At 51.1% G+C, this 26,144-nt stretch overlaps 1 protein-coding gene across 7 annotated transcripts; it reads left to right on the forward strand.

Moving 5' to 3' along the window:
- Positions 1 to 1,715: 1,715 nt before the first annotated feature.
- MOV10 (Mov10 RISC complex RNA helicase) lies at positions 1,716 to 25,766 on the forward strand. 7 transcript variants are annotated; one of them, XM_053214612.1, is made up of 21 exons: positions 1,716 to 1,834; positions 2,250 to 2,438; positions 15,321 to 15,524; positions 15,799 to 16,034; positions 16,204 to 16,462; positions 18,078 to 18,212; positions 18,869 to 19,037; positions 19,731 to 19,885; positions 20,146 to 20,322; positions 20,436 to 20,583; positions 20,999 to 21,157; positions 21,417 to 21,520; positions 21,689 to 21,786; positions 21,881 to 22,097; positions 22,949 to 23,066; positions 23,264 to 23,455; positions 23,707 to 23,781; positions 24,665 to 24,790; positions 24,872 to 24,960; positions 25,231 to 25,352; positions 25,427 to 25,766. In XM_053214612.1, exons 1-21 carry the CDS (start codon positions 1,731 to 1,733, stop codon positions 25,516 to 25,518), a joined length of 3,168 nt encoding a protein of 1,055 aa, XP_053070587.1. In that variant the 5' UTR covers positions 1,716 to 1,730; the 3' UTR covers positions 25,519 to 25,766. The 7 variants fall into 7 exon arrangements, with proteins under 7 accessions (XP_053070587.1, XP_026914132.2, XP_026914131.1 ...); XM_027058330.2 differs by lacking the exon at positions 1,716 to 1,834 and adding an exon at positions 1,894 to 2,013 and having other exon boundaries at positions 2,215 to 2,438; XM_027058329.2 differs by lacking the exon at positions 1,716 to 1,834 and adding an exon at positions 2,010 to 2,112 and having other exon boundaries at positions 2,215 to 2,438.
- Positions 25,767 to 26,144: the final 378 nt, after the last annotated feature.

Genomic DNA, 26,144 nt, shown 5'->3' on the forward strand with positions numbered 1-26,144 from the left:
ATGACTACAAAGGTACCGCAAGTATTGATTTGGGGGTTAGAAGTAAATTTAAGGGAGTAGGTGAATTTGCAAATACACAATCTGCAAATAATGAGGATCAGCTGTACCTGCCACAGCCTCTGACCAATTTCAGCATTCAGTTTAAGGGCTATTTCTAGTTGTATTCAGGACTATGGTCTACATGAACTTAGCATTCAGATGCTTAATTGTGAAGCCCAAGTAACTATGCAGTAATGAGAAGTAATGAAAAAAATACAGAACTTTTAATATGCTTCTCCAAAGTTACCTTGGGAGGCTATAGGTTTATTCTAGTAACATCATTGGCCAAAGTTAACTTTCAGATTGCCTTCAGTGATATTTGGACCCGTACTAAAATCAGCCACTTTAAAGTCAGATTCTTTACAAGTGCAGATGGTTTTAGAGAAAGTTTCAAGGAAGTGAGACCGGGAAGGAGGACCATTCTAGACATCGAGACAGCCATATGTGGTAACAATTACAACTCCATGTGAAATGTATTTTTCTAGATGAAACTGGTTTAGAGAGGTTCCATTGTAACCAAGGCCACATAACATATTTTTACTCAGGTTGGTACTATACTACAGCTGTTTGCATTTTTTGATAACATCTAGGAGATTGGCCTAAGGTTTGGGGGGATGGTGTGTGGGGAGGGGCGGTGGTGTTAGAAATCCAGGAATAATGGGGACTTAGATTTACTCATCAGCATGGAACCAAACATCAGTGTGGGTGTGGTGGATGGGAGGTTTTTGAAATGGTAAGTTAACATGGTGATTTTAAGAGGTTCACTCTTGGCTACTGTCAGACCTCACCAGGTAATTGTGGAGAAAGAAGGTGGAGAAATCAGCGATTTTACTAGTGTTTCCCTCTACTTTGCACAATTTCTAAGACATAAATTCTTAAGCAATTTCCCCTGCCCAGTTTTTCCTCTTCCTCTTAGCTTTGGTTCCCACCAACTTTGCATTTCCTGTTGCTAAAATCTGTTATTCCTGGCGATAGTTGGTTATTGGCCTGGGGGCAGGTACAAGAGTAGCCCAGCTGGAGCATGACCTGGGTTCTGGACTTTCCTCACACTAGGTTATGTTGAATGCGTGGCCTCCTACAGGGAATTACTTTGCAGAACAACACTAACTTTAATATTTTTGTAACTGGTATATTTTTTTAAAGAATTTTTTTTACATAACTTTTTATGTTCTTTGCCCCATTCTAGTTGGTGTGTTTTTGTTATTAGGGAGCATAAATAGATGCAGAGGCTTGTTTTATGTTTGTTGTGGGAGCCCCACCCCCTTTAGTTTGTCTTAATTGTCTTCTGAAGCACGCTAGTCTATTCTCTTCCTGGTACTGATGCTGTAGCTATTAACCATTTATTGCGTAAGAGACCAGTCTCTTGCTCTCAGGCTGATATTTTGATGAGTGGGGCAACCCTTGCTTATATACGAGTAACAATTAAAGAGCAATACAGACTGGAATGCAATTAAGTGCCCAAATATGTGTGGCTCAAGGGCAGGGATCACCAGCCTTTCCCCTAAAACGAAACCTGTGTGGCTGAGAAAAGTAATGACTGTTCCGTGCTGGCGGAGCCCCTTGTCCCTCCCTCCCACACGTACACACCTTTATCTCAGAGACACTTGGTTCTTCCCCACCACCCCCCACCCCCCTGAACTTCTTTGGCTCTTATGCCTTCCTCCCTGCGTCTGAAAGCTCGAGGAGGGAGAATGGGGGAGGGGGGCGTGCCGCTCGCTTCCGTACTGATTTCTGTCCCTAGCAGTCTGGGGGAGGTGCTGGATGAGCTGCCCCAGTCCAGCTGCAGCCAACCCAGGTCCCAGTCCCTGCCCTTTGCTCTCCTGCTTTTCAATAAGTCCCGAGGCTCTGGGGGGGGGGGGGGGGGGCGTGGGAGTAGCCCTAGCTGAGGCTCGGAAGTCTCCCTGGGCTGCTCAGGGGGCCCCAGGCGGTAGCCACGTTCAGATTCTGGCTCGAAGCCAGGGGAGGGAGCTTGGGGTAAGGGGAGGGCCCTGAGGGAGGGGTCAGACTCCTTAGGAAAGAGTTAATGGGAGGAGGGGGAGGGGATTGGACGGAGAGACCGAAGGGAAGACTCAGGTAGGAAAAGAACCGAGGAGGGAAGCCTGGTGGGGAGAAGGGAGCCTGCAAGATCAGAGGGTCAGAGTTAGGGGGCTTCCCCCTGCTGCACCCTCATCCTAGGGCCGCCAACTTACATCCGCGGCGGCGACTTTCAGTTTCATTTCCACGGACCCTCCTGCCTGGGCCGCAGCCGCAGCCGCCGCCGCGATGCCCAGTAAGTTCAGCTGCCGGCAGCTCCGGGAGACGGGCCAGTGCTTCGAGAGTTTCCTGGTCGTTCGGGGACTGGACATGGAGACAGATCGCGAGCGGCTGCGGACCGTTTATAACTGGGATTTCAAGATCAGGTACGGGCCGGCCCAGTCCCCGGCCCAGATTCGCGGGCCCAGCTCGCCGCCACGACCCCTCGCCGCGGGGCCACCCTTCCCGCCCCGGGGCGCGGAGGGACGCAGCTCCCCCAGTGGCGCAAGCCGGTCCCGGGGCGGCGCAGACCTCCCCTCCCGCGCCGTGCCCACGCCCCGCCAGCGCCGCCCGGAGCCCGCCCGCCCGCTCTGCCCGGCCGGGCCCCTGCGCCCAGTGCCGGCGCAGAACCGCCCGCGCAGCCCGCGCCCCCCGCGGCCCGGGCCCTGGCAGCGAACCGGGTCCCGCGCCCACGCGCCGCTCGCGGGGGCGGGGGAGGGGGGGGCGCTCGGCCTGGGGGAGGGGAGCGCGAGAGGGGGCCCAGGCATCGCGGGACCGCGGGAGGGAGCTGCTTGCGGCTGGCGGCCGGCCCTGGCGCGGGCTCTGCGGGGACCCCCGCCCCGCCGCCGAGGGGCTGCTTGCCTAGGGGGTCCGCTATCCCGGGGAGCCGAGGAGACCCAGTGTGGGAGGGAGAATCTCCGGCAGCTCGGCAAAGAAGAAAAGGGCTCAAACTATATACGCACCAAACCTCCATTAGCACCTGTGGCTTCTCCATGGAGACCCAGGGCCAGCCTCCTGGAGGCCTTTCTCACCCTGTGGCTGCAGGCTGTTTGGGCCCCCCTGTTGCTATCGAAGTGAAAACCAGACGCTGCGTTCTGGCAGACCACAGAATTGTGCTTCAGAAACACCTATCAACAGGCTGCAGCCTTGGGCCGGAACACAGTTTAACAGGGATAAATGTGAAGACTTACACAAATACATGCGGGGTGGTGGGGATTTCGGCTTCCTAACACACCTCCTGAAAAAGGCTGTGGGTTTCAACAGACCAAAAGGCCGGTATGGCTGCCAAAAGAGTCCAAGAAGGGTTAGACTGTGTTAAGAGAAGTGTGGTTTGGGGGGGGGGGGGGACACGAAATAGTGACTCTCCAGATCACATCTGGGTTGTTTATTTAAATCAATAATGAAATGTCCCATTTTAAGAGGGACATGAACAGGCTCCAGCAACATCTGAGGAAGGGTCAGCGGTTAGGACCTGTTTTATGCCCTCACCCCGTGCTGGGCTTTGGGGAATGGAAAGATGAACAGTACAAGATGCCAGGGAAAGAGAGGCTTTGATAGGCATGCAGTATGCATCATACAGAATACTAGCATAGATGGTAAAATAACGCGCGGAGTATAATAGAACTAGGAAACATGTCAAAGAGAAGTAAGCAAAGATCAGGTACTATTGAGAGGCATTATCAACAAGCCACATCCGTGCTTTCACTTGTGTTCCCCAACACAAGTACAGGTGCCTCTGAACACAAGCCAGCTACTTTGGGCTCCGAAGGAATGTATTTGGATGCTTGTTAGACCGGTAGGAAAGACTTTATGGAAGAACTATTGCAGTAGAGCTACTGTAGTAGGGGAGAGAGTGCTCTACTCCCAACACGGCAAAGACAGCCGGGAATTGGTAGTTGTCAGCCGAGTGAGGGGGTCAGTGGATGGAAAACTACTAAAGACATACTAAGAGGTGGGGGGCAAGGTAGAGGCCTAATTGAGAATAGGGTTCAGAGGAGCCCGACTGAAGTTTGGTCAAGGAGAGGGTCTCTGTCAGCTCTCAACGAAAGCTACACAGTATGTTCCAGTACTGGGGAAGATGTTCTGTCAGACTGCATACAGAAAACCACATATAAAGCACATTATGGGTGAATTTAAGGGATTTCAAAAGTAATTTTTACTATGTGCACTTGTTTTTTATGCAAATAAGATACCGTTCCCCTGGAATTATTAGGGAATTTGGTGTTTTCTTATGCAAATAAGAACGCTCCTGTAGTTAGTAGGGAATTCAATGGAGAAGGACACTGACCTTGGCCTTGAAGGATTGACAGTGAGGAGGGGGAGGGAAACAGCTTACGTGCTGATTCGTATTCTATCACGAAACCCAGTCAAAGACTGAGGTGGGGGCTGGCTGGCTCATTCAGCGGAGGATGGCGCTCTTGATCTCAGGGTCGTGAGTTCGAGCCCCACATTGGGGGTAGAGATTACTTAAAAAAAAAAAAAAGACAAAAACAAAAAACCTGAGAAATGTTTGCCTTGAAAAGAGAAACATTGGAGAGAACAAGGCAGTAATCCTTGAATATTTTGAAGTCTGTCGTGGTGGAGAGGATTATGCTTCCCTGTCACTTCAGAAGGCTGGGCTAGCTTCATTCAACATGTTCCCCTCACCCTCTCCATACCAGGTGGAGATTTCTATTACGATTATAGAGAACGTTCTTACACATCCTTTAAACCCAGACAGGAATGCTGTGACATCAGCCCTCATCTTCCCTGTGGGAATTCATGGCTTCTTCCTCTGGGCTCTCAGAGCTCATTGTTCACAGCCAGGTTATAGCCCCATTGCACTGCCTTGCGTTGGAGCTAGTGTGCGACCAGCTTCCCTGATCTGAAGGCGGGGATAGGCTTTTCCTCACGTTTGCACCTTCCTCAGTCCCCAGCATAGAGCCAGGGATGTAACAGATGCTCTGTAAGTGCTGGCGGAATGGAATTGAATTAGTAAGTACAGTTGATCTACAAGAGAATGGGCCACCAGAGAGCTATTGCAAGTCACACACACACACACACACACACACACACACACACACACGGAATTCTAGGGAGCCTTCCTACACTGGGAGGGGTGCATCCCTTCCAGCTAGGGTATTTCAGGATGTTGCATCCTCTACTGCTAACTTTGGCCTTTTCCCATCATTCGTTATTTAGCAAAACATACTTAACGAGGCTCTGCTTGTGCCTGTGCCTCGGTTCCTGCCTGTAATCACAGTCTAGTGGGGGTGGCAGATGTGTAGACAAACATGTAATACAGTACCTTAGGGGCTGGGAGAGTGGATAGCTGAAGTTCAAATCCTGGTTGGCCATTCACGAGTTTGCATTTTTTTTTAATGTTTATTTTTGAGAGAGAGAGAGACACAGAGTGTGAGTGGGAGAGGGGCAGAGAGAGAGAGAGAGGGAGGGAGGGAGAAACAGGGCTCCATACTCTGAACTCTCAGCACAGAGCCTGACGCGGGGCTCGAACCCACGGGCCGTGAGATCATGGGCTGAGCTGATGTCAGACGCTTAACTGACTGAGCCACCCAGGCGCCCGGAGTTGCATTGAATTTTGAGCAACTATCTAAATTTTCCTGTAACGCATGTAAAAGAATGCCTTTCTCTCAGGGCTGTGTGTGAGGCCAGAATGAGCTATCACAGGTAAAGCCCTTACCATGTGTAGCATGTTGCATGGGCTTTGGAAGTGGTAGCTGTCATTAGTACAGTGATGGTTAGGAGGAAAGACTGATGTCAGGAAAAGTTTCAAGAGAAGACTGCTCTTGCCTTAGGCAGGAGACTCATTCTTTTCTTCAACAAATTTTGGCCGAATGCCTCCTGTGAGCAAAGCAAAACAGTGTGAGTCGCTGTGGATGTAGAAGGAGCCTAAGGAAGGAGGTGGCGATGAAACATAATTATTTAATTACTTTTGTGATAAGTGCTTAGAACAAAAGGTCCGGTACTCTGAGAGTATGTAACTTGGACACCCAACCTCGGAATCAGAGGTTTCTGGGAGAAAGTCATGTTTAAACAGAATCTTGAAAGATAAACGGGAGTTCACAGATGTTAAGGGGCAAGGGGACAGCATTCCAGACCCAGAGGGAGTAGCACCCTAAGGGCTTAGGGTGAACTCAGTGGCCCTGACAGGAGGCCAGAGGGAGGCAGGGACTAGATGGGGCAGGACCTTGCCAGCTGCGGAGAGTCTTTTGTTTGTTTGTTTACTTTTTAATCTTAACAGAAATAGGAAAGCACAGATTGTTTCCAAGTAGGAGACTGATGGATTAGGGGTTTTGGAAAGATCGTTCTGTCTCTGGCATGGAGAAAGGCTGTGTGTTTAGACTTCTATCCACAGTAAAGAATACATTTTAGTTGGGAGCCTGGGACACAGCTTTCATGGAACAATGCATACCCTAGAAACCGTATATAGCCTCACTCCCTGCCCTCTGATGTTTTTATTCTGTTCCACTCCAATTTTCTAAAAATCCTGGTCTTGACCCACTAATGAGAGTTGCAACCCACAGTTTGTAAGACACAGAACTAGATGTCCCTTTAAGATGGCTGCCAAATTTGATAGTATGTTCTGAAATACCATTCTTCTACCCATGAGACTTTCCTGCACTGCATCTAAAAAGATTAGTTATTGTTCACTGAACAAATAGCAGGGGCCAAGGTCAGGGCGTTACAGACCAAAGATGTCCACAGTGGCAGGAAAGTCTAGAGAGGAGTGACAGTGATACAGTGGGAAGGGCTGACATACACTTAAGGAGGGATTGATGTCAGAACCTGTGCCTCAGTTTCTTCTCTAAAATGGGGTGATGATAGTTGCTACGTTGTTGTGAGGATTAAATGAGATAATGCTTACGGGTACTTCAAACAGCACACAGGAAGTGCTCAGTAAACTTTTCCTGTTGTTGATGGTGTTAATTAACTGTGTTTGCATTATCCCAGTTATACAGAAGATCCGTGTGTGCCTTGTTAAAAGGTTAGACTTCATCTTGTAGACTGTGCAGTCATAAAGGGGGGCCGTGATCCGACTTGTATTTGGTAATAACTCCTGCTGGTTTAGGGGAAGAAACACAAATGACTGATAAACAGAAGGAAAGATCCTTGACTGTGTTAGTGATGAGGGGAATGCTATTTAAGCAAGATATCATTTTTTTTGTTTATCAGATTGTCAGTAATCGAAAAGATTGAAGATTTCTGATGTCAGGGTCTGGAAAAAGGGTATTCTCAAATTTTTAGTGATTAACATTAAATTTGTACAACCTGTTTAGAGGACAATTTGGGGCACCTGGGTGGCTCAGTCGGTTAAGCATCGGGCTTTTGATTTCGGCTCAGGTCACGATCTCATCGTTGTGAGATCAAGCCCCGCATTGGACTTTGCACTGACAGCTGCTTGGGATTCTCTCTCTCCCTCTCTCTCTGCCCCTCCACCTGCCCTCTCGCTCCCGCCCCTGCCACTCGCGTGTGCACGCACTTTATCTCTCTCTCAAAACAAATAAATAAACTTAAAAAAAAAAACAGAGGACAATTTGGCAGAACTTGCCAAAGTTGTGAAGAGTCATTCTGTTTGACCCAGAAGTTTATTTGAAGGCATTTGTCCCATAAATTACCAAATTTAGTACAAGAATTTTTGTGCATGGGTGGTTATTGTATGTAACCTTTGAAAAAGCCAAGCATTATAGGCACCGAACTATCGCTGGACAAACAGTTAAACACGCCCCCTGCATTCCTACTATGCTATCCTTTGCAGCCATCCAAAAGAGGGAGGTGACTTGGTAAAATGTCCGGGAAGGAAGTCCATGGTGGTGAAGAGGTCTGTTGCAGGAGAGTATGTGCAGCAAACAAAACACTTGAGTGCTTAAAAAGTTTTCTTATGTATAGAAAAAAGTCTGGAAAAATACACATCAAGCAGTTAAGCTGATAGGAGGGAGCGAGGGCCCTTAATGTTCTATGTTGGATATTTGTGTTTGAAAGTTTTTTTATGCTTTGGATGACCACCCTTTCACTTATCTGTGTATGCACCCATACTTCCATCCCACCTATGTCAGTTGGCCCCCATGGGATCGTTACACTATATCCTTGTTTATTGTGGGTCCCTCTCCATATCAGCATCCCAACTCCGTTCCACATTCTGCCCCACACTCAGGACACTCAGCTATCAACTGGGGTGTTTTTTGGGTTGTTTTATTTTAAAAGGATCATGTTATATGTGTTTTCAACATCCTGCTTTCTTACTCAACAAAACATCACGGAAGTCATTCCCGATCATGGCGTTCCCAACATTTTATTATGACAGACTTCAAACACAAAAGTTGAAATAATTGTACAGTGAATACCCATATACCCTCACCTAGATTTTTTTTTTTTTTTTAGAGAGAGAGAGAGTGTGAGCAGGGGAGAGGGACAGAGGGGGTGAGAGAGAATCTTAAGCAGGCTCTGTGCTCAGCGCATGGCCAGACACGGGGCTCGATCCCATAACCCTAGGATCATGACTTGAGCCGAAATGAAGAGTCAGAGTCTCAACTGACTGAGCCACCCAGGCACCCCCTAGATTTCTTAGTTAGTATTTTGTACGTCTGCCCATTGGTCCATCTTAGTGTTTTCGATGCATTTCGAAGTAAGTTACAGACTTCAGTGCAACTTACACCAAACACGTCTGCATGATTATTACGAACTGTAGGTGTTCAAAAATTAAGTGTAACTTCTAGATAGAAGTGGACACATTGGGGGCACCTGAGTGGGTCAGTTGGTTAAGCGTCTGACTTTGGCTCAGGTCATGACCTCATGACTTGTGAGTTCTCTGACAGCTCAGAGCCTGGATCCTGCTTCAGATTCTGTGTCTCCCTCTCTCTTTGCCCCTGCTCTGTGTACACTCTGTCTCTCTCTCTCTCTGTCTCTCTCTCTCTCAAAAATAAATAACCATTAAAAAAATTTTTTTTAAGTAGACACATTTTAACTCTACCTTTCCATACACTGTGTGTAGTCCCTGTCAAGACACAGAACATGACATCACCCCCAAATTTCCTCCATCTTTCCTAGTTCGTCCTCACCCTTACCCCACCCAGAGGTACCCACCACTGTGATGTTTTTTGAGACTGTGCCTGTCTGGAACTTCATTTAAGGGAATCAGGAGGTATGCACTCTTCTGAACGCCATGTTTCACTCAGCATAATGTTTTGTTTGTTTGTTTGTTTTAAGTAAACTGTACCCGAAATGTGGCGCACAAACTCACAACCCCGAGATAGTCTACTGCTCTACCAACTGAGCCAGCCAGACGCCCTTCAGCATAATGTTTTTGAGATTCATCCATGTCTTGTGTATGGCAGCTTTTTATCACTGAGTGATTTTTTTTTTAATTTTTTTTTTTACATTTATTTATTTTTGAGAGGCAGAGCACAAGTGGGGGAGAGGCAGAGAGATAATGAGACACAGAATCCAAAGCAGGCTCCAGGCTCCGAGCTGTCAGCACAGAGTTCAACGCGGGGCTCAAACCCACAAACCGTGAGATCGTAACCCAAGCTGAAGTCGGACGCCTAACCGACTGAGCCACCCAGGCGCCCCTGAGTAGTATTCTTCATCTGAATACAAATCAGTTTGTATCCATTCTCCTGTTCATGGCTGTTGTTTTCAGTTTGGGGCTATTTCTTTTTTTTTTAATTTTGTATTTAAGTAACAAACTCACGACCCCGAGATCAAGAAAAGTCACATGCTCTTTCATCTGAGCCAGCCAGGCGCCCCTGTTTGGGGCTATTTTGAATAAAATCGCTGGGAACATCCTTGTACCTTTGGCTTGGGGATATACCTAGGAGGAGCATTGCTGGGTCACAGGGTAAATATATGTTTATTGTTATTTTTAAATCTTAGGCAAGTTGCTTAACTTCCTTTTTTGGTGGTTGGCAGCAAAGTCTTCTGGACTGGTCCTCTGTTGTGACCTTGTCTGGGGTTAGGCTGCTCCGCCTTCCCTAGTTCCTGTTTCCTGAGCCCGTTTCTCACCTTCCCAGCAATTTATTGGTAACTAGCTTTTATCGCTTAAATCAGCCATAATTTATTCTTTTTGCTTACAACTAACAACTCCAAATATACACAGCCATCTGACTTCAGCTTGAGGTTCTCTCCCACTCTCTCTCTCTTCCTCTGCCCCTCTCCCACTCTTGTGCTCTCTCTCAAAAGTAAACAAACACTAGTGAATGAATGGATGATTAAATGAATAAATAAAAGTGGTGTGACCAGGTCTTCATGCATTTTACTTCCTTGCCACTATCTACCTTCCTTTATATATGTTTATTTCTATGTGTATTTATTACATGTATATATATGTATATTTATATATTATTACATGTGTCTCCAAGTTTGGACAGTATGTATAAAATATGTAAACGTTTATATAAATTATATATATATTAGACCTATAATAATATATATCATTATATAATTATACATGTCCACGTGTGGACCGTGTATGCAACCTGACATGTAACGTTACAGGCCCCTGCACAGCAGTGCTGTGTGCCAGCCAGCGGTTTAGTGCAATGTCCCCTCCTTCGTTTTTTAATAAAAGAATAGTCTGGAATTATTTGATATTTCTTTCACTCATTCTCCCAGCAAGTATTTTTTAATAAATACCAGTGCTAGGTCTATACTAGATATTATATAGTTCCTTTTTTTTTTTTTTTTTAAGTTTATTTATTTATTTTGAGAGAGCCAGAGACAGCGTGAGCAGGGGAGGGGCAGAGAGAGAAGCCCAAGCAGCGCACAGCCCGATGTCGGGCTCAAACTCATGAAACTGCAGGACCGTGACCTGAGCTGAAACTGAGAGTCAGATGCTTAACCGACCCAGCCACCCAGGCGCCCCTATACTTGCATTTTTAAATTAAGTTTAATCTTTTTAAATGTTTGTTTATTTTGAGAGAGCAAGCAAGCGAGTGTGCGAGTGGAGGGAGTGGCACAGAGAAACGAGAGAAAATCGCAAGCAGGCTTCCCACTGTCAGCACAGAGCCCGATGCAGGGCTTGAACTCAAACCTTGAGATCATGACCTGAGCCAAAATCAAGAGTCGCATGCTTAACCACCTGAGCCAGCCAGGTGCCCCTATAGTTGCATTTTTTTTAGTGCATTTTTTTTGCACACATAATATTCTTTCCATTTGAAATCAGAATATTGCAGCATATGTTTAGTTTTTTGCAAAACAGACCTTTTTCTGAAGTGATCGTACCAGTTCATACTCCAGCTGACAACGCATGAGTGTTCTGGTCTGTCCTTAACCTTGTCAACACTTGGTGTTGTCAGCCTTTTAAATTGTAGCCGTCTGTGTGCGTGTGGTGCGTTCTTTTTCATTGCTGCCTAGTATTTTCCATGCTGTGGGTGTTGACAATGTGTTAACGTCTCCCTATTGATGGGCCTGTTTTTGTTTCCAGCTCTCAGCCCCTGTGAATACCTCTGCAGTAAGCATCCTTGCACATGTCTTTAAACACAGGTACTTTCCTTTCCATGGGATACATTCCCAGAACTGCAGTTGCTGAGTTAAATACCTGTGTTTCAGAGAGATGTTAGGAGTCCTCACCAGATTGTTTTTCCAAAAGGTTGTCATATTTCACCTTTTCCAGGAGCACTGTGTGAGAGTCCCCTTCTCCACATACACACAACAGCGATCCATGTTATGGCTGTTTTCCACTGTTGTCAGTCTGATCGAAATAAAACAGTCCTTCGTTTTGACTTTAATCTGCAATTTCTCTGCTTTTAGAACATCTTTTCATCTGGTCATCTCGATGTGTTCTGTAAGGTGACTATTCAGTTTTTCTACTGAAGTCTTGATCTTTTTTCCTAGAAATCTAGGTGACTTAGGCGCATAGTATAAGAACCAGGACTTTTTTCCAACAGCTACGTGCTAAGTCTCTGGTTGGAAAAAAATTGTTTTCATTATGGCTGTCACCTTAGACCAGGGAGAGGTGAGTTTGGGTAGTGGTAATAGTCACGGAGCATAATGTGAGAAAACACTTAGGTGGTAGTACCCATGGCAGAAGCTGCGAAACTTGCAGAGTTGAGTTCCTTCTGCCAATGTGCCCAGGCAGAAGTTTCCAAAAATAGATTTCACGTGAAAATTTTGATCTGGCCTTCTTTTAAAGGTCGGACGCTGGCCATCTTGGGCCTCTGTCCCCTGCTGGCCACATCTGTCTGGAGACGATGGAGATTAGCAGTTACCCCCTCTGGACAGGGCATGCACTCTTGGGTTTGTTCGGCTCTCTCAGAGCCCTGTCGCCTCCCAGCACTACCCTGAGAGCCGGCTGCATTTCAAGGCATCTCCACTGTTGTCTTCCCTTTTTTTTTTTTTTTTTTAATTTTTAAGAGAGAGAGAGACAGAAAGCGAGCAGGGGAGGGACAGAGAGAGAGAGGGAGACAAGGAATCTGAAGCAGGCTCCAGGCCCTGAGCTGTCAGCACAGAGCCCGACGAGGGGCTCGAACTCACAAACCGCGAGATCATGACCTGAGCAAGAGTCGGACGCTTTCACGACTGAGCCACCCAGGTGCCCCTCCACTGTTGTCTTCTTAAGTGGAGTTATGAGGGACGTGAGTCCTTAACACTGATGGCTCAAAAATGGTACTATGCAGGTGCTCGGGTATCAAAGATGCCTGGGGAGCCTGGCTTCTGTTGGCATTTGAGTCTGTGCTCGATCTGTGGAACCTACCGAGCAAGGGGCCCTGGCGGATGACAGTGACTCCTCCTGATTTCGGTCCCTTTATGACTGGACCTCCTGGCAGTGTTTGAGCCTGATGCCTGGTTTTGAGATTTCCTTCTGATTCTCCTCCCTCTCTCGGGGCTTCCTTCTCTGTTTTGTCTTCCTCCCTGGGTTGTCCTGGTCTCAGCTCTTCTCAGACTAGTCACACTCCATAGGGAGATTCCAGACACTTCCATGGTTATAACTACCACCTGAGGACTCCAGAATATCAGGCTAGACCCAGGCTTGACTTTGGCCTGAGTTCTCAGTTTCCAACTCATGGAGCCAGCTGCCTCTGGACCACAGAAATCTCGAACTGAACATACCAAATACAAATGTCATGATCCTCCCTCCAACCTCCTCCTCCTCCTCCTCCTCCTCCTGCCTTTACCTCCTATCTCAGAAATGGTTCTGGAAGCCAAGCCATTGATCTGAGTTTTGTCCTGGACTCCTCCCTCTTCCCAGCTTCCATTCCCCCTCCTGTCGGCCACCAGATTCTGCTAATTTTACATCCTAAGTATTATCAGATCTGGCCCCCTCTTACGTCCTTTCCACCACCTCATTCAGGCCCTTGTCATCTTTTAATTGGACTGTTACAATGGCCTTTTTCTAACTGGTGTCCCTGCCTACAGTCTTGCCTCCAGCAAATCCATCCTCCAATCCTGATGCCAGAGTCATCTGAAATGCAAATATGATCTTGCCACTCCCCTGCTTAAAACCCACCAGCCTCGGGGCTTCTGTAACCACAGTGTAGCCTCTGCTGTGGGCTGAAAGTAAGTTGTTACTACTCCTACTACCACTGCTACTGTTAGTCCTACTATTACTACTAATACGAATACTAATGATAGTAGGTGGCATTTACTGAGCATTTTCTGTTATGTTCTCAAATGATTTATTACCTTTTTAAAACAAATCAGAGCTGATTCACAGTCTTCTGAATAGTATCACTCTCATTTGCTTGGGGTGAGGAGGGAGAGGGGCAGAGTGACAGGCAGGGGGCACCAGGGAATTGTCCAGACCATAAATGATCTCGTTACACGCCAGGGAGTGACCGTGCTGATCCAGCCTTAATAGTTAAATAGGGATTACCATGGTTCTTATGAGCTAGGATTTGCTTTCATTCCCTATAATGCATTGAGGGAGGGTGGTCAGCCGTCCAGATCTGGAGTATGTCACGTGTGGGGGTGTCCCCGGCTCCTGGGTGCCAGTAGAGGAAGACCGCTAGCCTTCAGGGTCAAGTCTAGGCTTCCTGGCCTGGCATGCAACACTGCGTGACCTGGTGCCTGTCCATCTCTGCTTGCCTCCCATCACCCCTGTCCCACACTTCACTGTAGCACAACCAGACTGTGTGTGATACTAATCATAGCACACCTTACGGAGATCTCCTTATGTGCCAAGCACTGGGCTAAGTGGACACTGCAGTGCCCGTCTCCATGTAACCCTCATAACAACCCCCCCCCCCCGAGGTAAGTTTTCATTGCCCCCATTTTGTAGGGGAGGAAAGTGAGGCTCCGAGAAGTGGAGACCCAGCTGGTGGCCGAGTGGGAGGTTGCCCTGCACCCCCAGCTCTTGTCCTTGCACGCCCCTCCACCTTGGCTTACCCTTTGGCTCCCTGTTGTGCCTGGTAGACACCGTTCACTCTCCAGGACTCCGTTCTGACCGCTGTCCTGGGACAGCCTGGCTCGGTGCCCCTCCTTGGCCCCAGGCTGCCCTGGAAACCTCCTTGGCCGCGCCCCCGGCAGGACGCCAGGATTGACGCGTTCAGTTTGTGCCGGGCTCTTACCTCATTGAACCCCCGGCTTCTAGCGCAGTGTGTGGCACATAACAGGTCTCTGTAAGTGTCGAGTTGACTAAACTGAATTCCAGGCACTGGACTTTGAGGTTATTGACCTTCTGACCAGTTTTCCCTGTCTTCACCTTCTCTAGGCACAAAACCAAGCTATTTGATCTCTGGAGAAGGATCCTTTCCCTTCCTGCTTGGGTTCCATCCACCTGCACCCTTTGACTTCGGGTGGAAACTGCTGTCTGATCAGCCACCTTGCCCACACACCCTGGACACCTGTGCTCTCTCTGACCCCTCTCTCCTTCCTCACCATCAGGCAGGACCCCAGATCCACCCCCTCTGAATCAACTTATTTGGCTTCCCCTTAACCTTAGCTCTTTCTGCCACGTCATTTGTATCTCTTTTTCTGTCCCAAATAGTTTTCCCCCCCAAAAAATCTTCGTTTCTTTCTCTCTTTTCCCTTAGTCCTCCAAATCACTAGCCCATGACTGGGCTGTTCTCCTCCGAAACACAGAGTCCACAACTTGCTGTTTAAAACAGTCGTATTTTGTCTTGGGAAGTCCTATTGAATTCCCTTAAAACATTAACAATTCCTGTGACCCTCCCCCCCCCCCGCCCAGCCTGAGTCTCTGTCCCTGGGTCCTGTCCTATTGCGCAGCAGGGCTGGTGTGTCCCACATAGAGCGACCCACAGACACCCTGCCCTCCTGCCTTCCCCGTTGAGCTGCCCTGCCTTCCCTCACTTCCCAGTCTCCTCTGCTTCCGGCAGCTTTGGGACCCCTGCCCCTGGCTTCTCCTCCATGCTGTATGGAATGAAGATTGCAAATCTGGCCTACGTCACCAAGACTCGGGTCAGGTTCTTCAGACTCGACCGCTGGGCCGACGTGTGGTTCCCAGAAAAAAGGAGAGTGAAGGTGGGGTCAGACATCAGCAAACACCACAAGTCACTGCTAGCCAAGATCTTTTACGACAGGTGTGTGTCTGTATGTGTGCATGCATGTGCATGTGAAAGAGGGTGCAAGGACATAGGGGTCAGGGTGTCGGGGAAGCCATCTGGCTGAGAGAAGAGGGGGTTGCCTCAGGTTGGGGTAAGGCCCCCTCCTTCAAGGAGTGGGGGAAGGGGTAGGGAAGGAGCTAGTTGGTCTGGGGAGAGGCGGTGGGGTTCCTGAGCTCCGCTGGCACTTCGCCAGCCTCCTCTGTCTAGGCCCTTCCTGTCCCAGCCCCCCCTTGACTCCCACTCTCCCCAGGGCTGAGTATCTTCACGGGAAACATGGGGTGGACGTGGAAGTCCAGGGGCCCCATGAAGCCCGAGATGGGCAGCTCCTTATCCGCCTGGATTTGAACCGCAAGGAGGTGCTGACCCTGAGGCTTCGGAATGGAGGAACCCAGCCTGTCACCCTCACTCATCTCTTCCCACTCTGCCGGACCCCCCAGTTTGCCTTCTACAATGGAGACCAGGAGCTGCCCTGCCCACTGGGCCCTGGTGAGCGGGTTTCCACGGGAAAGAGCCTTTAGTGGATGGGGGCTTGCCCTGGTAAGGGTTGCTGTGTCAGGGCTCCTGCCCCGGGGTATGGCTGCTGGGGGAGTGTGCAGGCAGGGTGCTGGTGGGAAGGTCCCTCCCTGTCCTCTCTCACTCATCCGTCCTCCTGCAGGCGAGTGCTACGAGCTCCAGGTCCACTGTAAGACCAGCTTTGTGGGCTACTTCCCAGCCACGGTGCTCTGGGAGCTGCTGGGACCTGGGGAGCCAGGTTCGGAAGGAGCCGGCACTTTCTACATTGCCCGCTTCTTGGCTGCCGTTGCCCACAGTCCCCTGGCTGCACAGCTGAAGCCCACGACTCCCTTCAAGCGGACCCGGATCACTGGAAACCCTGTAGTGACCAGCCGGATAGAGGAAGGAGAGAGACCTGACCGGTAACTCCTTTCCTCTCCAACCCGATCCAGTTTGGGGTGCCCCGCATGAGGGTGGGCGCCTTGGGGAAGAGCACAGAGCCAGAACCAGGGCCCCCTTTCCTAACTGAGTTTGTAACTCCTCTGGGCCTCAGAGATTTTTTTCTGTTCGGGAAGGAAGTTGCAGGTGAGCCTGAAAAAAATGTTAAACATTTTTGATTGTATGATAGATTGTCAGGCAGCCTGTGTAGACCTCTCTCTCCGTCTTTTTTACAGCTTCTTTTGAGATAATTCACATACCGTACTATTTAGGTTCTCAGTATATTCACAGATATGGGCAACCACCACCACGATCCGGTTAGAACACTTCATTACCCAAAAAGGAGCCCATACCCTTTTGCTCCTCATTCCCTCCCAGCCTTTTTTTTTTTTAATGTTTGTTTGTATTTGAGGGACAGAGAGAGGGAGAGTGAATGCGTGAGCAGGGGAGGAGCAGAGAGACAGAGACAGAATCTGAAACAGGCTCCAGGCTCTGAGCTGTCAGCACAGAGCCGGACACAGAGCTCAAACTCACAAGCAGTGAGTTCATGACCTGGGCCAAAGTTGGACACTCAACCGACTGAGCCACCCAGGTGCCCCCTAGCCTTTTTTTTTTTTTTTTTTAAGTTTATTTATTTTGAGAGAGAGAATAAGAGTGTGTGCAAGCAGAGGAGGGGCAGAGAGAAAGGGAGAGAGAAAATCCCAAGCAGGCTCCATGCTGTCAGCACAAAGCCCAACTCGGGGCCCCATCTCACAAACCGTGAGATCATGACCTGAGCCGAAATCAAGTCGGATGCTTAACCTACTGAGCCACCTGGACATCCCTCCCTCCCAGCCTTAAGCAACCACTCTGCTTTCTGTCTCTATAGATTTCCCTATTCAGATATTTCATATGAAGAGAATTTTTTTTTAATGTTTATTTATTTTTGAGAGGGAGGGTGCAAGCAGGGGAGGGGCAGAGAGAGGAGGACAGAGGATCCAAAGCAGGCTTTGCACTGATAGCAGAGAGCCTGATGTGGGGCTCGATCCCACGAACTGTGAGATCATGACCTGAGCCGAAGTCCGACACTTAACCGACTGAGCCACCCAGGCGCCCCTCATTTGAATAGAATCTTATATTCTGTGTAGCATGGCTAGGTGTTTATGAAATACTGAGCTAGAAAAGCGAACGATAGGCAATTGTGCTCTTTTTGTTAAAACTGTATGTATGTAATACAAATTGACAGAAACCTGGAAGTTTAGCTATCAAAAAGTTATTGGTTATCCCCGGATGGGGAGAATGTTATGTATTTACCCACTTATTTTTCTCTAATGAGCATGCATTTTTTTATATCCATATTATTTACACATATGGGTGTTACATATGTGACTTTTGGAAGTTTCCATGAATAGTACTTTCCAGAAATGAGAATGGTCCAGCCTTGGGGTGAGCATCCTCATGGGGTAGTGAGTTCTGCCTCCTTGTACAAAATCTGCCGACCCCCTTCAGCAATAGTTTGTGGAAGGGCTTCGGGCATCTTCCAGGGAGGAGCCTTCTCCACCTCTCTGAAGGGCAGGGATCTCTGAGTTTGTGACCACTCTTCTTCCCTGGCTCCTGCAGCGCCAAGGGCTATGACTTGGAGCTGAGCATGGCGCTGGGGACATACTACCCACCCCCTCGCCTCCGGCAGCTGCTCCCCATCCTTCTTCAGGGGACAAGTATCTTCACTGCCCCAAAGGAGATTGCTGAGATCAAGTAAGAGACACCCTTCTGCCCCACCTCATGCTGCTTCCTGTGTCTCTCTGTCCTCAGCCTTCCATGCCCCCTCCCTTCGTTCCCGTACAGAGCACGCACCTCATGCTGCGCACCGTTCAAGGTGAATTCTTCACATGAGGGCCTTGCTCATTGCAGTAGGGAGAAATGAGCATTTAGCAGTAGGGAGAAATGAGCATTTATCTTATAGTTTCATGTAGCGACGAGTGCTGCGAAGAACTCTACCAAAGCTAAACTTTCGGGGAAGGGGAAGGGTTGTGCTGTCTTGCAGAGGGCAGTTAGTGCTGCCCTCTTTGAGAAGGTGACATTTGAGCAGACAATGACACATGAATGAGGTGAGGGTGTAAGCCTAGGAGTTATCTTAGGGGGGAGAATGTTCCAGGCCCCAAAATCCATGGTATAAATGCCACGTCAGATCTGAGGTGGGGGCAGGGGCATTGGAAGGAGGGAGAGCCAGGATTCCATTCTCTGAGGCCTCTGACCCCCCACCCACCTCTCTGCCCTTCTGGTCCTCCCTGATTCCTGGTGCTTTCATAGTTCCAGAGCCACGGATGGGAGAGGGTGGATGCTCCTGGGTGTGGGGGTTGCCTGACCCGTCCTGTCCCTGCCCCCTCCTGCCTGCCCAACCATCACGCCAGGGCCCAGCTCGAGACAGCCCTGCAGTGGAGAAATTACGAGGTGAAGCTCCGGCTGCTGCTGCACCTGGAAGAGCTGCAGATGGAGCATGACATCCGGCACTACGACCTGGAGTCGGTGCCCATGACCTGGGACCCCGTAGACCAGAACCCCAGACTGCTCACACTGGAGGTCAGGGTTCGAATCCTGCATGGGGAGGGTGGGCTCGAGTCAGCCAGCCTGAGAGTAGAATGCTGTTCCTGCCCCCAGGGGGCTCAGTAGGAGCAGAGAGCCCAAAACAGGTGTCAGAGCAGGCTGATGGGGAGGACCTGGGTTTTAGTCTAGACGTTGCTACCACTAGTTGTGTGGCCTTGGGCAAGTCCCTTGCTCTCTCTGGGCCTTTGTTGCTTTATCTGAAAAGCACAGAGCTGGCCTAGATCCCTTTCCAGATGTCAGATGCTGAGTGTTGTACCCACAAGCCCAGAGTTCCTGCACGCAAGTGCTGAGGAGGGCAGCTGGTGAGAGAGAAGGGGGTGGGGGGCAATCAAGGAACGATTCCTGCAGGAACTGAGTTTTGAGCAAGGATTCAAGGGCAGAGCGGGAACTGAGCTGGCCAAGAGGGCACACAGATGGGCTGAGAATCGTGTCCTGGAGAGTTTCCAGGACTGCTGGGCTCAGCTATCTCTGTGCAGCTCGGGCAGACTGTCTCCGTGCTCATCCCAACTTTTACCCTGTCAGGCGGGAGAGGAAAGAAGCAAAGCTCCCTGGGTCTTGGGATAGAAGGACAACGCTCAATCCTTGTCCCTCACAGGCGGTCTGGAGACCTAGGGGTCCTCCAGTAGCCATCCCTGGGGATAGAAGCTTGCTTGTGTCCACCCCCCGTAGGTTCCCGGAGTGACTGAGAGCCGCCCCTCAGTGCTACGGGGTGACCACCTGTTTGCACTTTTGTCCTCCGAGACACATCAGGAGGACCCCGTCACCTACAAGGGCTTTGTACACAAGGTGGAATTGGACCGTGTCAAGCTGAGCTTTTCCATGAGGTGGGTGTTGGGGGAACCATGAGCTGCTAGAAGGGTCTACAAATGTTTCTTAGACCAGAGGAGCTGATTTGTTTCTCCTTGAGACCAGTGGGACCCCAGGGATTGAGCAGGAAGCTTTTCTTCAGGGGGACCCTGAGATGCCTCAGTAGCTTCTCCTGGAGGGATTGCATGGCTGTCTTGAAAAGAGAGTGGAGCCAGAGTAGATGCAGAGAGTCCTTGCCCTCTTACTGGAGCTTTTCCTTCCTCCTCCCTTCCTAAAGCCTCCTGAGCCGCTTTGTGGATGGGCTGACCTTCAAGGTGAACTTCACCTTCAACCGCCAGCCCCTGCGGGTGCAACACCGTGCCCTGGAGCTGACGGGGCGCTGGCTGCTGTGGCCCATGCTCTTTCCTGTGGCCTCCCGTGGGGTCCCGCTGCTGCCCTCAGATGTGAAGCTCAAGTGAGACTGGGCATGGGTGTAAGGGGGGCCACTTGGGGTGTGGGGCGTGGGCACTGGAGTCAGGGAGGCCTCCGGGACACCGGGTGACGTCATGTTTCTGGTTCGTCTGCCAGGCTGTATGACCGCAGTCTGGAGTCAAACCCTGAGCAGCTGCAGGCCATGAAGAACATCGTTATGGGCACCACCCGTCCAGCCCCCTACATTATCTTTGGGCCTCCAGGCACTGGCAAGACTGTCACCCTGGTGGAAGCCATTAAGCAGGTGGGGCCTGAGCATAGACCTGGGGCTGGTGCTGACTCCCCCAGGGACCAAGCAGTGCCCAGATTCTGGGTGCCTCCAGCTTCCTGATCGCCCCTGGGCTGGCGTCAATGGTCTGTGTGGCATTCGAACATCGTTGTGCAGGGTGGGGTCCCGCGTGACTCTTGGAGTCACCAATCATGTTTCAGCCACCGTAGACTCTGAATGTTTACTGTGCCAGTTTTCCAGCAGTGAAGTGCTTACTTGGACTAGCAGAGGGTTGGGGGGGTCAAAACTCGCCTTTTGTGTCCCTGCTTCCCTCAGGTCCGGGAGACAAATGCCACCCTGTGCCAACCTGAGTCACAACCGAGTCTCTCCCCCATCCCTCCCCCTGGAGCCAGAGAAGCTGCTTCCCACACTGTGCTTGTCCCCACCCCAGGTGGTGAAGCACTTGCCCAAAGCCCACATCCTGGCCTGCGCTCCGTCCAACTCAGGAGCTGACCTTCTCTGCCAGCGGCTCCGGGTCCACCTGCCCAGCTCCATCTACCGCCTCCTGGCCCCCAGCAGGGACATTCGCATGGTGCCCGAGGACATCAAGGTACCTGGAGAAGTGTGGAGAGCCAGGGCAGGGCAGGTGCTGGGCTGCTCGGGGTAGATGCTCAGGGGCCAGGAAACTAGACCTGGATTCGGATACTCGCTGCGTGAGCTTGGATGGGTCAGAACCCCTGTTTGGTCGTCTGTTTCCCTGTGTGGGAAGTGAGAGAGGGAAAGAAAACTGCCTGGGGGGCCCAGAGCCAGAGTGAGGGTGAGGATGGACAGAGCCAGCTGATTTCCTCCTCTCTCTTCACACCCCACAGCCCTGCTGCAACTGGGATGCGAAGAAAGGGGATTATGTGTTTCCCGCCAAGAAGAAGCTGCAGGAGTATCGTGTCTTAATTACCACCCTCATCACGGCCAGCAGGTGGGAAGTGTGTGTCTCTTAATCATGTGTATAAGTAAGGAAGTAGCGGGCTGGAGAGATGGGGAAGAGTGGTGCCTGGCAGTGGGGTGAGGGGCCAGTTTGGGTGGGCTTTCAGGTTTGCTAGTCGGGTGCCCAGATATGACCCCTGCTTGGCCTGACGCCTCCCAGGTTGGTCTCAGCTCAGTTTCCCATCGATCACTTCACACACATCTTCATCGATGAGGCCGGCCACTCCATGGAGCCCGAGAGTCTGGTGGCCATAGCAGGTGAGGGGTTCAGGGTGGGCTGCGTGCGTGCCACCCTGCATGGGGTTGGGGGGTCCCACCGCTCACCTTTCTCCCACGGCACCCTGCCTCTCAGGGCTGATGGAAGTCAAGGAAACAGACAATCCAGGAGGGCAGCTGGTGCTGGCAGGAGACCCTAGGCAGCTGGGGCCCGTGCTGCGCTCCCCGCTGACCCAGAAGCATGGCCTGGGGTACTCCCTGCTGGAGCGGCTGCTGACCTACAACGCCCTGTACAAGAAGGGCTCCAATGGCTATAACCCCCAGTTCATAACCAAGCTGCTGCGCAACTACAGGTACTCCCGCACCTTCACCTCGCCTGCAATCTGTGCCTTCACCCACTCTGTGCAGCCCCCACTGGAGGCTCCATCCTGCAGTCCTGTTGCTCAGAGGCTGTGTGATGCAGGAAGACTATGATCTGGAAGGTCGGTGATCTCCATTCCAGCCCCATCACCGCTACTCATTGGCTCTGACTTTGCAACTGACTTCGCTCTTGAGCATTTTGCTTATCTGTGTATCGGGGGATTGTCCATGGTTCCCAGACACTGGGATGTGTCTGGTGTGGGTCCCAGATGAAGGGTCGAGGCAGTCCAAGGAGAAATGAGAAAAATAGAGACGATGTAGTTTTTCAAAAAGCTAATTGTTACTCAAATCAAAAAGTATACTTGCTTTACTCAATGAATTCATGTACCTAATGATGAATTCCTAAGTTCTTAGGAGTTCCTTAGATAAGTCCACTGGGAGTTCAATCTATTGTTATTACTTCTGTTTTTAGATTTAACACATTATCTCATCAAATAATGGCAGTAGTAGGTGATGGTTGTTTTTGTACCATCCTTCCTTGGCAAAATTGAAACTTGAGAACCTCCCCATTTCTTGCGTGTTTGTTTTTTGTTTTTTTTTTCCTTTTAAATCTGCCTGGCCTACGGACCACATGCGCTCAGGAAGCACATTTGGTTCTGTGCACATTTGGTGCAGTGAACAGTGCCTACCTAGCAGCACGCTGTAGATCAAGGAGTCCACCGTCCACTTGGGCGGGTGGCAAGAGGATGTGTGGACCCAGAGCAGGTGGATCGGGGGACCCCAAGGGCAGGGCAAAATAACCTGGCCCCTGGTCTTGCTCTTCCTTCCTCCTCTTGCCTCCCAGGTCTCACCCCACCATACTGGACATTCCCAACCGACTCTATTATGATGGGGAATTGCAGGCCTGTGCCGACGTCGTGGACCGAGAGCGCTTCTGCCGATGGGAGGGTCTGCCTCGACAGGTGAGGCTGAACCCGGCAGGGTCAGGCTGCCACCCCTGTACCCCACCTTCCCTCCTACCGAAGGTGCAAGGTAGTAGGAGCCTCTGAGTGGAAGCCACGGGCTTTCACCTTGGCCTGGGATCCCGCGTTCCCTGGGTGGGTTTGGGGTGGGAGGGAAGGGAGGCCTGGCTGAAGATTTCCCCTGACCCCGTATCCAGGGCTTTCCCATCATCTTTCACGGCGTAATGGGCAAGGACGAGCGTGAGGGTAACAGCCCATCATTCTTCAACCCTGAAGAGGCTGCCACAGTGACCTCCTACCTGAAGCTGCTCCTGGCCCCCTCCTCGAAGAAGGGCAAAGCCCGCCTGAGCCCCCGAAGCGTGGGCGTCATCTCTCCCTACCGGAAGCAGGTCAGGCCCTCAGTTCCTCTCGAGGGTGGGACCCCCCCCCCACCCCCACCCCCCACCACCGAAGGTACCCCCTTCATAGCCAGACCATTAGGTGGAGGTTCTAGAAGCTCAGGTCTCTGCTAGCCCTGTCAGACGAGCTCAGAGGTCAGTTGTCCCTCCCTCTCTGCTCCCCAGCTCCCCGGTCTCCTGCCTGGCTCCCTCTTACACTGGGGTAATGGCATGAGAGAAAGGCACCTGTCCTCATCTTCCAGGTGGAAAAAATCCGTTATTGCATCACCAAACTTGACAAGGAGCTTCGGGGACTGGATGACATCAAAGACTTAAAGGTGACACCACCGTTTCACATTTGCTCCCTGCCTTCGGTGTCCCTGCACTTCCCCTGCTTCCAGAGAGCTCCTCAGGCACTCCAGCCTGTGTTATTGCCCTGCCCTGCCTTCGCTGCCTAAGACCCAGTGGGGCTCCCCCCAGGCCTCACTCCTGCAGATCCTGGCTTGTCTATCTGGGGCGGGACCAGGAAACACCACACCGGATTCTTGATGCTTTTGATCAGGCTGGTTTGAGGCCTGTGCCCTACGGATAAAGTCCAAACTCCCTGCCTGCCTGACCTGTCATGTGATAGTGTCACAGCTCACCATTCCCACCCTCTGAGTCAGTCAGTGCTTTGACTCAGGTGGTGGTTCTCAACACTGGCTGCAGATAAGAATCACCTGGAAAGCTTCTAGCACCACCGGTGCCAGAGCCCCACCCGGCCAGTGAACACAACTATCTGGGGGCAGAGCCAGGGCATCGGTATTTTTTATGGCTCCTCAGGTGATCTAACGTGCAGCTGCGGTTGAAAACCAGTGCTCTAAGATTTAAAGGCTTCTCCCTTGGAGATTCCAATTTAGGAAGTCTGGGTTGTATATCTTTAACAAGTGTTCAGTGACTGTCTTTAGGAAGTTTGAGAACCACTGCTCGGAGTTCCTGTGTCCTTGCAAGCGCGTTTTCTTTGCTTAGAAGAATTTTAGCCCGCACCCCTTTAACTGGATCCACCCTTACGCTTCCAGGGCATCCTCCCGTTCTATCAGGACGCTCACTCCCTCCCCTGTGACAAATGCCCGGTACTGGCATCGGCCTTGCCTTGGAGCTCCTTGGATCGGGAGCTCCATAAGGCAGGGTGTGTGTCTGCTTCCCGAGCCCCCGCTGCAGGCCCTGTGTCTCGCCCTCCAGGTGGGCTCCGTAGAAGAGTTCCAAGGCCAAGAGCGCAGCGTCATTCTCATCTCCACCGTGCGGAGCAGCCAGAGCTTTGTGCAGCTGGATCTGGACTTCAACCTGGGTTTCCTTAAGAACCCCAAGGTTTGAGACCTGGCGGGTGGAAGGAATGCTTCCTTCCTTAAGGCCCTTCCCTCCCGTGACCCTACCACTCCTTCCTTTCAGAGGTTCAACGTGGCTGTGACCCGGGCCAAGGCTTTGCTCATCGTGGTGGGCAACCCGCTGCTCCTGGGCCATGACCCTGACTGGAAAGTGTGAGCATTCCTACCCCATGATCCCTCTTGGTGACCACAACCCCCATCCTGGGGCAGGTGTAGCTCTATTGAGCACCTTCTTGTGGCTCAATTAATTCACAGGTCTGTTCTTCCTCACAATTCCCCACTTAAATTACCCGACAGAGGATAAGCAACTCGCCCAAAGGCGCAGGCCCACATGGTAGGACCAAGGCTTAGCCTCGAGCCTCTGCTGGCACTCCTCAGCCAGGCCTGTGCAGCTGTGTGTGTGAATGTCCCTGTACCCTACAGATTCCTGGAGTTCTGTAAAGAAAACGGGGGGTATACCGGGTGCCCCTTCCCTGCCAAACTGGATCTGCAGCAGGGACAGAACTTACTCCAAGGTCTGAGCAAGCTCAGGCCCTCTACCTCAGGTATGGCTGGGCCAGGCAGGGGACAGCGCTAGGGGATGAGGTAAGGAAGACAGGCTCACCTCTTTTCTTTCTAGGGCCCCAAAGTCACGACTACCTCCCCCAGGAACGGGAGGGAGAAGACGGCCTGTCCCTGCAGGTAGAGCCAGAGTGGAGGAATGAGCTCTGAAGACACAGCAGACAGCCTTCGCACACCAGCCAAGCCTTAACCGCCCACCTGACCCTGAACCAGAACCCAGCTTGAACCAGAGCCCAGCTGAGCTGCCCCTCCAGAAGGACAGGAAGGCTGGGGGAGAGAGTTTACAACCCAAGCCATTCACCCCCTCCCCTGCTGGGGAGAATGACACATCAAGCTGCTAACAATTGGGGGAAGGGGGAGGAAGAAAAACTGAAAACAAAATATTGTTCTATGCAAAAGCCTCCTTGTCTCCTCAGCCTGGCCCCCTCTGGCCTTGCGGCCTTCCCAAGCTCTCCAAAGCGACCCCAGAGGGGAGGGTGGGACCATCACACCCTGCCCAGGGCCCTACTCCTCCCAGCCAGAGAGGAACCCAGCCCCCAGGTCCAGGGGAGGAAACCCAGTGGGAGGCCACAAGGAAGCCACCCACAGGCTTCTAAGTTTAGCCCCTGCTCCAGACCACTCCCCTTACCCGCCTCCGAGGCCCAGAGCCAGGCATGACCTCATCCTTTGCTCCAAGACTCCGCCCTGCCTGCCCGGGAGTCCTGCCTTTGCAGACCGGGGGCCAGCCTGGCAAGCAACTTGGGAGAGATGGGACTCTCGGCTCACAGCCAAGGCAG

Source organism: Acinonyx jubatus, chromosome C1, assembly GCF_027475565.1.
Source record: "Acinonyx jubatus isolate Ajub_Pintada_27869175 chromosome C1, VMU_Ajub_asm_v1.0, whole genome shotgun sequence".
NCBI lineage: Eukaryota > Metazoa > Chordata > Mammalia > Carnivora > Felidae > Acinonyx > Acinonyx jubatus.

What these genes read in the sequence shown, in the direction of transcription:
- MOV10 (XM_053214612.1), top strand. Translation starts at nt 1,731, where the DNA reads ATGGGGGAGGGGGGCGTGCCGCTCGCTTCCGTACTGATTTCTGTCCCT. An exon ending in GCCCTGCCCACTGGGCCCTG is followed by an intron (nt 16,035 to 16,203) that starts GTGAGCGGGTTT and finishes GTCCTCCTGCAG; the next exon opens with GCGAGTGCTACGAGCTCCAG. An exon ending in TCTCTCCCTACCGGAAGCAG is followed by an intron (nt 23,456 to 23,706) that starts GTCAGGCCCTCA and finishes CTCATCTTCCAG; the next exon opens with GTGGAAAAAATCCGTTATTG.